Raw genomic sequence first — 15,525 nt, 5'->3', positions numbered from 1 at the left:
GTAACCTGTTTAATCTGCTGCTGCTGGAAAGTCAGCAAGTGGAAGCAACAAGTGGTTCTGCATTGCTCCCAATGTATGTACCACATTTCTAGTTTAGCAGAGCTTCTCTTTAGGCTGGGGAAATGACTTCTAAGAACTGTGGGAGGAGAATTCCAGCCTCTTGTTTAGCAGCTTGTGTTTTAGAAACCCTGGGTGGTCCAAAGCCTTGTGTGTGTTCTCCAGCTCGGGGCTTCTGTTGTCAGAGCTACTGAGTGGGTCAAGGGAAAGGGATGGTTGGGGTGGTCTTTCCTTCTTTGGGGTTCCATGGGGAGACCTCTGGTGGGAAGAAAGTTTTGGGAGCTGGGCTCTTTTCGAGGAGATTGTCAGACAGGCACTAACTTCAATAATTGACAGTGTAACCAGAGCTGCTGGAGATTGTTGGGGATGTAACCGAATCTTTCACACCGATTCTTATGCAAATTCAAACATGTGCTCCCGGTTTCTAATGGGACACCTACAAATACAACTGGCTCCATTCAGAACTTGGCATCTGTGCTCTGGTTCTTTGATTGCTAATGGCTTTATAGTAAGAGTGTGACTTGCAGAGCTACATCTGTAAGTTTCACAGTGCTGTTCAGACCTGTACACATGAAGTTTCCCTGTAGATCTTGCGTAAGTGTCCTGTGGAAGTTCTGGCACATGGTTTGGTGCTGAAACTGTCCAATGCCATACTGATCCGGTTCAGTAGCAAAACGAGCTTGGATGTTTCAGTGCTGTTTTCTTTGCTGATGTGCTGGGGCTCATGGAAGGTAAATTAAATGACCTAGAGTTCTGCAGAAAATAATTTTGTGTATTTAACACTGAGTGCAAATAATATTAAGTAAATCTGTGACTGTGGGTTGATGAGCACATTTGCTAAGTATTATTTAGGGCTGCTGGGGGTGAGATTGGTGTCTGCAACCTTCTGGCATAGCTTCAAAATTAGGCTTGTTTTTTTCATAAATGTGCCATGTGGTAATGGATTAGTTGGTCAAAACCATGTGGGCTTAATTTCTTTAAAATATAAACAACCTAAAATGTTTATGTACAAAATATCCAGCCAGTGACTGTAAGCATTTCCATGTTTCTACAAGAGATGAAGGTAATTCATATGGCTTAACTTGTCTCATCTGGCAATAGTTAAATCAGTGTTTTCATCTGCATGACCTCTTGGTGTGGGGAGAAATTATGAAAATAAGAAAATGTGGCTGAAAAAGACCTTCCTAGGTCATCTTCTAGCACATGTGAAGGCTGGAGCAGCTCCACTGAACAACCTTGACAGCTGCTTGGGAGAGTGACTGTTCCCTCTCTGACATGATCCGTGTTACTGGGTATGTTTTGTAGGGATTTTTAAACAGTCGATTTTAGTTGACTGAGGAGTTGCCTGTCCTATATGCAATCCTTCCCCAGTGTATAAATTTCTATTCAGACTAAATAAACTAGCTACAGCAGGAAGAGCTTCTTTCTTAAAAGAAAGCTATTGATAGAGCATAACTGATCATAAATCTCCAGGACTTCTAATGCTGCTCTCCTTGCAGCCAGCTGCTGATTTACAGTTTGCAGGGGCTGCTCTGAGTTTCTGGGGGCTGTCCTGCAGTCTTCCTCTGTGGTCTCATACTTGTGGACAGGCAGTTTTCAGTGTCAAAAGGTTCATTCCAAAATGTCCCCTTTCATGAAAATATACCTGCATGCTTTCTAACGGGTAGAAAGATGATATGCTACTTTCCCGATCAAGTTGCACCCACTGCCTTAAAATGAAGGATTTGCAAGGAAAGCTGAGAACTGCAGGAACTGAATCATATATATTTCATGTTGCTAGTGGCTTGCTAGGGGCTGAACTCCCTTTTATTTGCTCTTCTACCTATTCCCTATGCTGCACCTGAGAGCGTGCCAGAATTTAAGGTGCTCCAATTTCTCTTGCAGGCTGGCGGGATCTGTATCTTCTTTCTGCCAGGATTCAGCTTTATTTTGCTTAATAGAGTTGAAGACCATTAGTGTAGGCTTTGTCCTTGCTTCACAAATAGACTCTGAGTGTCTCCAGGTACTTGGATAAGCTTTGCCTTCTCATGCTCAGTCCCAGAGAGGATCTGAGGCAGCTGCTTGCAGATACCAAAGCAGATCAGAGGATTTTTTCCTCCCAACATGTATCATTCAGCAGCTCAAGTGTGAAGCTGCTCACTGAGACAAAACTCTGGTGATTCTTTACCCTTGGCCCATGGGGATGTGCTTCAGGATCAGAAGCCTGCCCAGTGCTTAGTTCAACCCAGTGGGTAGAGTTCTTTCCAGGGAGAAGGGATTTCAGAGGTGAATTTTTCTCAGTTTGGCCTTTGGTCAGCATGCTCCTGTTTTTCTGATGCTTAAATGGCATGTCCTGCTGGGTGTCCTTAAAAAAAAGTTTATAATAAGGTTTTACTGTTCATACAATTGTTTCCTTGTTCCAGGATCATGACCTAAAGGTACCCACAGCCTGGCAGTGCTGAGCGGCTCGGTCTGTTCCTGCTGCAGCTGCGCTCAGCCCAGTTTCCCGGTGCTGGTCCCTTGCTGTGCAGAGTGCTCAGCTCCTCTCAATGCCCTGCGCAGATGCTGAAGGGACTGTTTTGAAGAGGTATCTCCCTTGTCTGGGTTCGGATGCGTACATTTGCTCTGCAGCATTGCTCTTCCTTGGGTCCAAGTAGCCGGGTTCCTGGTGTTTCCACCTTTGTACAATGCTGGAATTCAAGAGGCTGTCTGGATTAAAACCAACAAACTGTGGCAGCCAGGTGCTTGAGAACAGGCTCTGGTCCACAGCTGGGTTGTGAGTAGGTTTAGCCTGACCTTTATGCTTAGCTCTGACTGGCAGAATGCTGGATGCTGGGCATGTGTTTGGGTCAGGCTGCCACCACCAGCAGCTCTCAGTTCAGGACAACTGTAAGATACTTTCACTCTGCTTTGCTTCCACTAGGTTGTTGTATTTCTCTCTGGTGGTGGTGAGATTTGCTGATGGTTCATATTTTAGCTGGGAAAAATGCCCCTTGTTGGGATTCTGGTATGTCAGTATTCAATCAAAAATGTTGAGTGGGCTGGGAATAGCTTCCAGCAAAGCTGTATCAGTTTCTTGGAGCTCTTTTGTTTGGTAGGAATTCCTTTCTTTTCTCTCCCCCTTCCCATCCCCCTGACAACCCACCTCTTTTCTACAAGGACATGCTGAGGTATAATTCACAATCGTGCGACTGAAGTGAAATATGCACAGCTGCAAATGCATTTTTAAATGATACTTCATTGTTAAGGTGTCTCTCGGAACAGGTTTGCAGTTCTAGTAGCCAAGTGATCAGAACGTGGTAACAAAGAGGATTTTGTTGAAAACACTTGAACTCTGATTTCTGTCAAGCTCTGAGAATGTTTTGACCACTTGCTGCTTTTATGTGCAGATAGAAAGTGTCTGGAGCAGGGTAGATCTATGGCAGGGGAATGTGTTAGATGTGTCCCTGAGAAAAGGGTACGTAGTTGAGTTTTCTTTTGCTCTCCTTGCATTGTATTGCAGAAATCATATGACAGCTGGTGTACAATAAAGGACACATTAAACAAAAGTTCTTTTGACGTTTGAAGCATCAGGAATATTGAGTCTTGCATGCTCTCCTCTATGTGGAGAAATTTTGCAACTCTTTCCCTTTTGGATCCATCAGGCTTGATTCTTTTGTGATGTCGTGCTTTTTGTGGTGCACAACAAAGCCCAGCAGCTGGAAGCTGCAGACATTCCATGTTCTGTCGCAGTCACAGTGGCCCAGGGCTGCCTGGGTTTGGTGTGAGGCTGACTGAATCACAGCCATACCAAGAGACAACATCTCTTTATAGGTAAGTTGAAATAGATTTATTGACATCCAGGGCGTTACAGAAGGCTTGTACTGCTTTAAAGGCAAAATTTGGTGTAGCTTAGCATGAACAATTCTCGGATCTCTGGAAATTCAACAGTTCATCTTGTCTCCCACAGTTTCTGTCTCTTGAACAGGGAATTCAGGCTCTTTCTCTAGCTTTTGTGTCTCTGTTTTCTGTTTTCTGCCAGCAGTCTGCTGCTGCTCCTCCTGCTGACAGTCTCCTGGGTTATCTTGGTTTCAAAATTATCGCCAGATTTTCCAAGCTATTGCATTATTAACTTTGGGCTTTTCTCCTGTGCGTGAATTCACACTCTCCACCAGCCCTCCAAGAAGATCCACTCCAAGCCTGTGCTTGAGATAGTACCTGCAAGCAGAGGACCCTGCTGAGCATCACTCATGGGGGCCCATCTGTCTCTGCAGTGTTCTTGCTGATTCAGGCGTGAAAATGGAGAAATGGCTTAGTAATTTGGAATTATATGAACATTTATGTGTGGTCAGAATTCTCATATACTTAACATACGAAAGTCTTCTAGTGCAACAGTTGTAGTGTGTGCTCTCCTTGGCTCCTCTGTTTCCTCAGCAGTTTTTGAGGTGCTTGCTGTGAGCTGACCTTTGCTTCACAGGAGTGGAAATGAAGGCTCAAAACAAACAACTGGGGAGTAGTGGCAGATCTATGCTGGGTCTCTGGAGAGCTCACGCTCACCAGAATCATGGAAGTGCCCAAAACGCTTTTCTTGTTCTCTGTCTCTGTAGGGAAATACAATTTCTTCAAAGATGTGGATTTGGCTGCCTTGGTGCTGGCTATCATGCCAAACCATGGCTTGGGAGACTTCTTGCAAATTGCATGCAAAATCTTAAAATGGGAGGCATGCTTCTACTGTTTGTAAGATGTGAAAAGGTAGGATGGCCCCTCGCATCATGGCTTCAGTGTAAGTACCCAGGCTGCGAAGGAAGAGAGCATGAGGGATGGTGGATTTGTATTGCCCTGTAACAGATGGGCACGGAGAAGCAGGTTTAGTGTTTTATGGGTACCCCAACAGAGAATTTCTTGTATCATCCTTTTAAATCTCAGCTCAGTCTGCCAGATGTGGAACATTTAACCTAGGTGTAGAGTTGCTTCTCCATGAGTGATCTCATGGTGTGGTCCTGTTCACAAGTGGAGTAATGCTGTTTGAACGCTGGACAGGCTCCTCGATGATCCCTTCCAGCAGTGAACCTTAACACCCTGCATCCAGCCTCCACTTGTTCATGCCTCATTTACCTCCATCTGCTTTTTCTGTAGAGCATCTACAGTTTATCTTGATAAATCTGGGTTGAGTGGGAACTTGTAGGCCTGATGAAAGGTTGTGGGGACTGAATGAGTTATGATTGTTATCAATTACTTACTGTTTTATTGCTTTTATTCAGCATTAAAAATCTTACGGGGGTCTAGAACAAGTTCTGAGTAGTGAATCCCAGCATCTCAGAGCGCCTTGTTCTATAACAGCTTACCCTTTGCTTGTTGACTCGGGTCACTCTTATATTTAAATAAATATTCTCAACGAATTGAACTAACAAGTTCAGATTTGCTTTGCTGCTCTCTTATTGCTTTCAGGAATGAAGTATCACCAGCAATGATGCTGAAGAAATGCATTATCTAAATAATATTCAATCTCTGCTTGCCAACTTAAGACAGCTGCTGAAGAGGTCTAGGATCCTAGGCAAATGCAAGTGTTTCTCCAGAGTAAATCCCTGTGTTCTGCCTGCCCCTGCAAGTGTTTGGCACTGGTGGATCTTCTGAACTCCTTTAGTAGAAATTTTAGTTCCTTTTTTCGCTGATAAAAGTGATGCAAGCTTTCAGAAAAGAGGGTAAGAGAAGTCTGAGTTGCCAGGTTTTCTCCCTTTTCCATGAGAAGTACAGTGAAATCTCAGTCACAAGGGTTTTTTTACAGAAAAGAAAACAAATAGAAAACCTTGCAATGAGTAATTTCCAAACAAGTGCTTTCTTCTTCAGCAGCAGCTCTTTAAAGTAGAGCACACAGAGTATATTTAGATGCGAAAGGAAAGATTGCGGTGGGGGAAAGACATTTTTTGAGTGTTGTTGAGAGACATTTTGAGATCACTTGGAGACTAGGAGTTTCGCTAGAGGAAGCTGCCCTCGTTGGGAGGGGATCAGAAGGCCTGCAAACCTGAGCTGTTTGCAATGCCCCTGCAAGGCCTGGAAATGCATGTCCTCCCTCCTGGCTGTCCCCTAGCCCGTAGTTTTGCTTCAGCTGGTCTTGTTCTTCCATAAACCTAGGTAATATGGCTAACTATTTGGTTTGTACAGCCTCACCAGATCCCTTAGTTCTACTCTTTGGTGATTTCCTTCCTTCTGAATGCTCCAGCAGACACTGCAAATGATCAGGCACTGCCCAGAATATTTGATAGAAGAAATGCAAGGGATAGGTGCTGGAGCTCAATGCAGCTTCAACCAAGGGCATAAAGAGACATTTCTTTCCTTGCAAGGAGTGCTGAAAGCTTTTGCATTTTCAGACCTTTTTTGACTACTGTTCATATTGCAAAACTCCTCTGTTTGCCCCTACCTTTCTGGGGAGACAAATTTGCAAGGGATAGTACATTTCAGCTGCTTTACCCTTGATGTTTTGTTGCAGCTTGAGGGATGTTAACCAGCGTTTCCAATGTATTTAATGCTGAATAGTGTTCTCCAGCTTTAGTGGCAGGATCCAGAGTTCTTTGTGAATTATATTTAGCGCTGATGGAGGCTGCATTGTCAGCTGTGTATTGTTGCCTGGTTAAAAATGGCACCATTCAAATCTAAACAAAATGCTGCTGGGAAAGAATAATCTTCCTTTTGTAAATATTTTAATGTGCTTTGACTTGGAAACATCCTTTGAGCTGTGGCCAGGGGGCAAATCAGCGTTGCAGCCCCCTGTTCGAAGCACCGGTGTGCAGATGTGCTGGTGCTGTGGGGCTCAGAGGGGCTTGGTGCTTGTGTACCCCAGTGCTGCCAAAGCAAACATCTGAGGTGCTGCTGGTGTGAGGTGGGATGTTTGGTATGGCTGCACAAACTGCTGTTTGTGGAGCTGGTGGTTCTCCCAACCTTCCCTCCAACCTGCTGTTGAAGACATTGGGTTTAGAGCTACAGCTTTCCCATTGCGGCTCCGTCCCCATAGTTCAGGTTGCTAGTACTGTATTTTTGGGAGCTCTGCATGCTGGAAGAAATTGTACTTTGGGGTGCTAAATGGTTCTCCTGTGTTTGAGGCATTAAGAGAATCATGAAAAAAAAAAAAATGTTTCTAATTCAGGTAGTGAATTCTGGTATTTCTTTGGCCATCATCCTGTTCATCTTTGGAGTCAGGGAAGGAAGAAGCTGGCATTAAACATGGGGCAAGTAAAGGAAGAGCGTAGGTTATTGGGTCTGCGAGGTATTGGGGTGTCTGGCTGCTCATGCTGAACTGGAAGAAGGCTGCATTGGCCAGCTTCAACAGACTTGCTGCAACGAGAACAGTATTGGGATCTGTAAAGTGTTTTTCTAGTCTGAAAGCAAGCCTGTCAGTGAGATGCTTTGCATATTTGATTGCTGTGCTGGCTGATACCAAACGTACCATCCAAGTTCACAAATGTTTTTCACTGCTGCCTGCTCTGCCTCTACCCATATAAGACATTTTGAGTTCTCAGTAAAAAAGCAAACTGCCATTTGGGCTCTAAATTATACCTATGTTGTTCTCCCGCCTTGTTTGTTTCAGGCCATGTTGCAAACTTTGCAAACAAAACCATGTTCATCTGACACTTGATGCAACTGGTTTGGATCAGGGTTACAGAATCGACACTGTTTGGAATGGGTCACCTACCCTGGCTTTGCTGCTTTGGGTCCAGATGGGTCAGCAATGGAAAAGCAAGCTTATAAAATAAATTTTACAAACCCATCCCCAAAACCAAAACTGTTTTTAAAAAAAACAAAAACAAACCTCCTACAACAGTTTTCATAAAGTCTGTTTATTCAGAGTGCTGTAAGGTGGTTATCTTTCAGTAAAGCACTAAGTGTTAAGAATTACATGCCATTGGGATCTTGGCTTTGACTGGGAGTGCTATGTGTCCAAGTGTTGCTCATGAACGGGGCAGCATTTGGGGATGGCTGAGCGAAAAGTAATTTGATGTGCCTCATGGTGTGAGCCTGTCTGGTCTCAGGAGTGACAGGCTGTGCAGCTCGCCTGTGTCAGAAGGTGTCATGGGAGCTATTCATAGTGGAGAGAAATAAGGTAGAGAGACACCAAATTGTTCATGCCCTGAGAGCAAGCTTGGATTTGGGTACACCAAGAAGCCATCTGTTTTTCCTTGCTTGCTTTCATAGCTGGAGGCTTCCTAGACCTGATTTCTCATGATGAAGAGATCACAGTGGTGGGTAACCCAAGCAGAACTGAGCTCTTCATTACAGTCTCTTCTGACATGGGCCTAAAGTCAAGGTACATTTTTTTTCCTCTTGATGGGGGGCCTTTAATGGCTGATTTACAGACAAAGGGAGAAGATCAAGTTGATATTTCAGGCTGAGTTGTGGCCTCTGGTGATTTGCAGGCCTTAGGGACTGTGTGTGCTGTGGCTGGCACCGCAGCAAGCACTCGCTGTGGGCTATTCGGCAGTAGGAATGAAAAGCAGAATAGCACCCAGGTTTTTGAAAGCCGTCGAGTGCAAGAGTGCTTGGATACCTGTGCTTTTTACTATCAGAAAGAAAACCCTGAATACTGAAACAGTCCTGTACCAGCCAGGCAGGCTTTCCTCTGAATCTGCCCTGCTCAGACATGTGCCAGCTCCTCGCCACCGACTGCATATGGGCTTGAGAAGGGGCAGGGGAGCTACTGGGGAAGGGGCCGTTTGGAGAACGGGTTCTTGCCACAGGAGCAAAGGAGGATTTGCCATCAGGCTGCTCTGGAGGGGAGTGAGGAGGAACAAGCGGGCTGTTGGGGAAGTGGGTCTCATTTTTTGCATGGTTGTGGGGAACTGTGACATGTCAAGTGGCTGTGGAGACGTTGCAGCTCCCAAGCTGATGCAGCCTGTAACACCGGTGCCTGTAGCAGAGCTAGGTGCTGTGGCTGTGTGTGCTGGAAGGCTGGGTGCTGGCTTTGTTCCTGCAGCCAGCTGCAGCAGTCAGCCTGGCAGGGGGATGCTGGTACAAATGGCGGTGAAGACCTGCTGCTCCCTCATCCCCCTCCCTGGCATGTGCTACTTCACTAAATTAATTACTACTAAATTAATACAACAAATATCAGATGTGTTTGTGTCATCTGTAATATAGAAAATGTAATCCTGATGGTATGTCCATTGCCTTAACCATGAATCAGCTTTTCGTTATTTTCTGACTTTACTCTTAAAGCTAATAAAGCATATTCCTATTGCCTCAAAACTTTAAAAACATTGGTTAGACCTAATTCACAAGTGTAATTTGCTTTTTCATTGATGCTCACTGGTGTTAGGGCACTGTGCGGTCCTGGCATTCTGGATGCTGGGTTTGAAAGAGGCAAGCCAGTAGAGGTGTATTTAACTGGACTTGTGCTGCCCGTGCTTGGCTTTTCTGGCAGCATGGTGTGAACACATAGCTCAGTTTGTCTAACTCCTTCACGCTCCATTGCCTGCCTGAGAAACAAACCTAATCTCTGCTCTGTGTTTTTTCCCCTTCAAGTTTGTCTGTAATGGGCTTTGAAACCATCAAAATGAAGAGTCAGAAGCCAAATGCGTAGCAGTGTTGCAAGAACTGGGATTTCAACTGAGATCAACAGATGTGTAGAGAGCTGCTTCTGCTCTCGCCGAAATGACATCTTGGAGAGAAACCTGCTGTTTCTGGGTAGTGCAGTTCAGACTGTGTACCTGGGGTCAAGCAGCTGGTGACAGACAGGCCGATTTCCTGTGGTGTGACCTGGAATACACCAGGTCTTGGCCAGGTATCCAGAACATGGTGTGACACAACTGCCAGCTTGCACAAGAAGCTCTGCTTGACTACCTGAAGAGTATGTGGAGCTGTGGAGATTCAGCTTTGACCCTGTGGGTTTCACTAGCATCGCTGTGTCTCAGTAGTGCACTTTTCTTTCCAGACTACTGAGGCACTAAGAAATGAGAAGTGTTAATGGAATATGTGAACTCTATTTTGTGAGCCAGAGCTGTTTGGCTTGCAGGGATCCTGATCCCTTTCTGCCTTGGGTGAGTCCCCTAGAGCCAACCAGCAGTGTCTTGTCCCACCGAAGGAGGGCATCTCTCAGCATTTTCCAGCTGATATGTTGGACTGGAGGATCTAAACTCAGATGTACTTTAATCCTTGGGTCATAATGATTTCATGCTGCTCCTCAAATAACAAATCTGCCCATGCAGAATTCTAGCATCTTTTAAAAATTATGCGAGTCTGCAAAATTCAGACATCTCTCACCCTTTTTGCATGCTTAGTTTGGAGCAGGTGTGTTTGTAATATATTTTAAGTGAGCAGACCAGTATTTCAGCTGTAAGAGGATAGTGTTGGCTGTGCATGTGTGTCCTTGTGAGGTCCTGGGTAAAGCCTGTTGCATAAAATAAGCTGCCATCCTCTTACCTGTGTGAACAGGACCTGTTTGCTACAGCATTTATTTGGATCTTAGCCTCTAGAATCTTAACAGCTTAATTTCTCTGTATTAACGCGGGAAGAGCATTTCAAGATCCTTGAGAACAAGAACAATGAAAATACTTTATCTGCAATTGTTTCCTGGCTTCTTAAAGCTTACTTGAATGCATCTGTAGCCAGAACAGCTGGCTGAAGGTTGCTGTTTAGCTTGGTGGTGTGAATAAAGGAGAAGCCAGCAGAGGCCAATACAAGACTATTATGTTTCTTTTCAAGTTACTCAGGTTATGTTTTTGTCATAGACAGAAATTGGGGTGCTTGACCTCTGCCGCCTCATTTAATTTCTTTGTGTCTTGGAGTTTACCTGAGAATGGGACTGAGAACACATAATTTTGAGGGAACTAGCTCATAAGCTTTGGAAAATGAAGAAGCACTCATCCTGTGGCTTCCACCACCACTGCCCTTGCCCGGAGGCCCATGTGTTGTCCTTTTCTCTCTGGGCATGTGCAAAGCAGGCGTAAGGAACCGCTTGTGCGGTTGTGCGCTGGTTGTGCGCTGCATGCGTTCGTGCCTTACTCCAGCAGCTGTCTCGGAAACGCTGTGCAGGGCTCCTGGCTCCGGTCACTCCTGCACAGCTGTCCCTCTAGTTATGTGCAAAACCGCTCTGGTTGTCTGGGCAAGCGCGGGTGTCTCCCTCCACTTCTCCTTCAAGTGGCTCGCAGTTTATTTTGGGACTGACTTGGGTGTAAAGTGTCAGCTCAGAGCAAAAACACTTGAGGTTGAAAGCATTGGGGTAGGAGGCTGCTTGCTGTCCTGAAACGCCAAAATAACTTGGGGCAGGTGAAACCATCCAGTGACCAAATGGAAACCAATTCCTTCATTATAGCCATTGACCGGTTGAGATTTACAATCTCCAAGGAGAGCTCTCCCGACATGAAACGTTTTCTCTAGGAACATCTTCACAGGTTTTAACCTGGACAAGGGGTGTCTGTGTAGCGAGCTAGAGTCTTCCTGCCCCAGCTCCTGTCTTGCACTCAAAGTCCCCTATAGCTGTGGATGCATCTGTTATTATTCTTGACTTCTATGGGGCTTAATTAAAATACAGGTCTTTAATTTTTAATTTTTCCTTCCTGTTGATTCAACCGTCTCTGTGTGAGCGAGGCCTCAGTGCAATTACTGTGCTCCCTGTGGAGAAACAGACATTTAATTCAGTGAGGCAGGCTCTTTCTTGGAGGGGGTTTATTTTCCTGATCTTCCTGCTCAGAGGGTTGCAATAGCAAAACATCTAGTGAGTAAAGAATGCGACACTCTATTTGATTGTCCTGGGCATGTTTGCTGGATCTTGGTTTACCAAGATGTTATGTTCTTTGCAGATAGCTGCCTCCCTGAGCACAGAGCTCATGATGAAGTTATTCAGCACAACTTGCACTAGCAGGGCGAGTCGAAACCATTGGGTCAGGTCCAGGTTTCCTCTTTAAAACTGTGTTCTTGCAGCAGCGACGTAAAAAGATGAAGAGTTGTTTCCTTGTGGAACGCATTAAGCTGTTTCATGATTTAATCTGAGAATGGGGTCAGGCAAGTACCTCGTGCCTCCTCGCCGTGGGGGGACGTTTGTGACTGCAGGGGACACAGCTCCTCAGCAGGCACTGCCCACTGCTGTGCGGGACCCAGCTGGGCTCCTAGCAGGGAGATCCACTGGGAACCTTCAAAAGAAGGTGGAAATCTTGCCTCTCAGATTTCCATTACACAGTATCACAGTATGTTTGGGATTGGAAGGGACCTCAAAAGATCATCTAGTCCAATCCCCCTGCTGAAGCAGGAACGCCTAGGTGAGGTCGCACAGGAACATGTCCAGGCGGGTTTTGAATGTCTCCATTGTCCTTATTTAACACTGTTTTAGCTTAGTGCTTGTGCTAACTTAACTTCCCATGTGCAACCATAGGCCACTGCTGAAACAAACTTGTAAAGAAAGGGCTTGTCTGCACCTCTTGTGTTGCAGTCCCAAGCTTTTTATAAACCACTCAAAATACTTCAGACTTGGTTCCAGACTTGAGGCTTCCTCAGTTCCCCTTGTATGTGTGTGCTAGGTTATTTTCCCCATGTTCTCAGAGGATGTGTATGTACATATTAGAAACTTCCAAATGTTGTATTGTTCTTTTTTCAGATCTTTCCAGGTTCACCTGTGTCTGTCCTGTTTTTCTTACCAATGTTTAATCTTCACAAGCTCATTGATAGAAATGTTTTGTGAGACCAGTCCCCTTCCTGATCCCTGAGACTTGACAGAGTACAGCAAAATGTTGGCAGAAGATAAGTGCATGGAAGGAGGTGCCACTGTTATCAGAGGCGGTTATGGCAGAAAAATCCTTGCGGTACCTGCGGCTGTGAGCGGTTCAGGGTCCTTGTGCTGGTGGCAGAGGCGACATGCTGGCTCTGGATGCAGTGACACACTTGAAATATGCCTTTTCATGATTATTTGAGTAAGGTATGGCCTCTTTCTGCCACATATTCTGAAGGTAGTTTTGATTTGTAAGCTGCAAACTTAGGCTGAAGACCTGGAACAATAAGCATGTTGAGGGTAAGAATGATTTGGTGAGATTTAAACTCTGATTTTTATTTCCCCCCTCCGATGGAGATTATAAACATTTCAGTGTTTTTTGTGTGAAGTGCCTTTTAGTACCAGCAGCCCAGCAATGGCGGATAAAGAAAGCAGATGTGTCCTGCGTCTTTTTTAACTGCTTTTGTTTTTCTGGTCACTGTAAGGGAGGCTTTTAATTTTTTTTAATTTTTTTTTTTCCTAGCAGCAAGTGTTCCACAGGGCTTGATCAAAGCTCATAAATGATGAATTGAAGGAATGCCTGGCTGAGAACAGAACGCCCTCCTTGTGCTTGGCTGTGTGTGCTGAGAACACCATTGTTTTGTCCCATACCTTTTTCATCCTCGAGCTGGGGCCGGAGAGAAAAGCCCTTTGTTCCCTGCATGTCAGCCGACACAATGCCAGTGTGTTGTCCTACCTCTGCTCTCAGCACCTGACTGGCCCGAGATCTATGGGTTTTGGCAAGCCCAGCACAATTGTCCTCCAGCTACAGCATTACAAAGAAAACAAATGGCAAAGGAAAGAGCCTTTGGTTCTCTCTTTCCCTTGGTTTTCAAGGGGCCGATGGCAGGAACCAGTGCTCGGCAAATGAGCAGGGAGAGCAGAGAACATGTGCTGGGGTGGAGAAGGGGCTGGTGAGGGCAGGTTTGGAGAGCTGCTGTGAATGAAGACTGTAAGACTTAAGACTGGTCCTAGCCCTGTGTGAGAGGGCAGAGCTCAGGCAGAATCAGAAGCATTTTGAGATAAGGCAGCAGTTGCTTCAGTGTCTGCCACTGCTCCTGTTGGGAAGAGCCTTTACCCACATCTCTCCTGCAGTTTTGCACCAAGGCTGATCGTGTCCACCTTCAGGCATTGCAGCAAAGCAATGTTTCAGCTTCCCAATGTGGTGGAGAACATGGTGGAAGTGCAAGTCACTATTGCAGTGGAGACTTGTTCCTGGCACCAGTGTGGAGTCCTATAGGTCAAGTGCAGGGCCCAGTCAATGGCACTTGGGCTGCTGCTGCCTGGGCATGCACCAAAATCCAGTGTCAGCTCCTCTTCGCTTCCCATCTGCTGCTTCCTCTGGCCTTTGCTTTCCTCAAGCTGAGCTGTCTTTGCTTCAGGTTTATCTTTCCCTGAAGCTTGTTTCTAGGCCTGCCTTCTTAATTACACCAGCTGGTGGTAACTTCTGTGGAATTGTGACAATGCCAGTGCTGTGGTCCCATTACCTCAGAGCCTTAACTGCAGCTAGTCCAAACTTCACCCCCTCCCATGCTCCCCGAGCTGGAAGACAGACATGTAAACAGCTTTAACAAGAACAATGTAGCATTGCCTGGGTAAAGAATGTGATTTACTTGTGTATGTGTGGCATGTGAACGCCAGGGCCAGAGGGCACAGCTTCAGTCCTCTTGTTTTTTTTTTTCCCCTTTCCCTTTAGAGACGCCTGAGCCACTTGCTGGCACTTTTGTTTGGGGGTGAGGAGGAGAATGTGTGGGTTGACCAGAGGAGGTGGGACTGAGATCTTTGCAAGCCAAGAGTTTGAAACTGAAAAAGCCAACAATCTAGGAAAGCTTCATAAACGAGTTTAAAATTAGACTGACTCAGTGCTTTTACATTGCTGGAATTTAATTCCTCTGACCCTAAAGCTTTTGGTCTGACTCAGAGCAAGAGTTCCCAGGCTGTGGCCAGTGGAATTGTGTGCTGTGAGATGCTCTAATCTGGCCATGGGTCTGTATCAAAGAAAGTGTTCCTCCTGTCCACCTCCTTCTATTTGTGAAAGGTTGGAGAAATTCAGTCTGAAAAGCCAGGGAAACCTCATGTATTTCTGCTGTCTTTATGTCTGTATCAGTGTGTGGCTTGTGTCTGGAGCCTATTCACCCTCAGACTGAGATTGTGCTGCTGTTCAGAGCTTTTCTTTTTTTCAGACATGATTGTAACTGTTTCTCTTCTGTTCCTGTTTGCAGGTTGTGCAGCTTGACCTTAAAGAAACTGGTAGTCTTAAAAGAATTGGATAAGGAGCTTATTTCTGGGGTCATTGCGGTCAAAATGCAGGTAATTGCTGCTCAGTTTGAAGAATGAAATGTGGTGTTTGGCTGAAAATACTGACAGATGCCTAAACTGAGCTTTGCCTTCATGTGAGGGTCTGTGGCAGTCATAGGCTGCTTCTCAAGCAAATCAGGGCATTCTGGATGTGTGGAGAGTCTCTTCTGATCCTTCCCCCATGTTCCTACTGCATTTCACTGTTGTAAGCAAAGAATCTTTTTTGTGGAGGGCTCAGCATGAGCTTAGCTGCATGTCAAAATCCTCTTTACAGATCATATGCTGTCACCTCTTCTCCCTGAGTTGTCACTAAATCCAAGCCTGGTTCTCCATCTAACATGCTTTCAGCTCACTTTGGGGCAGAACATCTTGGGAACTTGGTCCTGGTTTGAGGGGTCTGAAGTCCGGGCTTCCCTCTGCTGATGAGCAGCTCTGCTACCGAGTCCAAGTCATTTCATAGTTGGGTGCTTGTCAGTGGATTTGTA

At 45.5% G+C, this 15,525-nt stretch overlaps 1 protein-coding gene across 6 annotated transcripts in view; it reads left to right on the top strand.

The window, feature by feature from the left end:
- The window catches only part of PACS2 (phosphofurin acidic cluster sorting protein 2), a 100,478-nt gene that overhangs the window by 10,365 nt on the left and 74,588 nt on the right, over positions 1-15,525 (top strand). For all 6 annotated transcript variants that reach the window (XR_013922406.1, XM_080348425.1, XM_080348424.1 and 3 more), the window contains exon 2: positions 14,965-15,052. Coding sequence is in view for 5 of the 6 variants with exons in the window: in XM_080348425.1 (XP_080204551.1) it covers positions 14,965-15,052 (88 nt within the window). In the remaining variant the exon portion in view is untranslated. The remainder of the gene's footprint in view (positions 1-14,964; positions 15,053-15,525) is intronic.

Source organism: Nesoenas mayeri, assembly GCF_963082525.1.
Source record: "Nesoenas mayeri genome assembly, chromosome: 8".
NCBI lineage: Eukaryota > Metazoa > Chordata > Aves > Columbiformes > Columbidae > Nesoenas > Nesoenas mayeri.
This window is presented reverse-complemented; position numbering and strand designations above follow the sequence as displayed.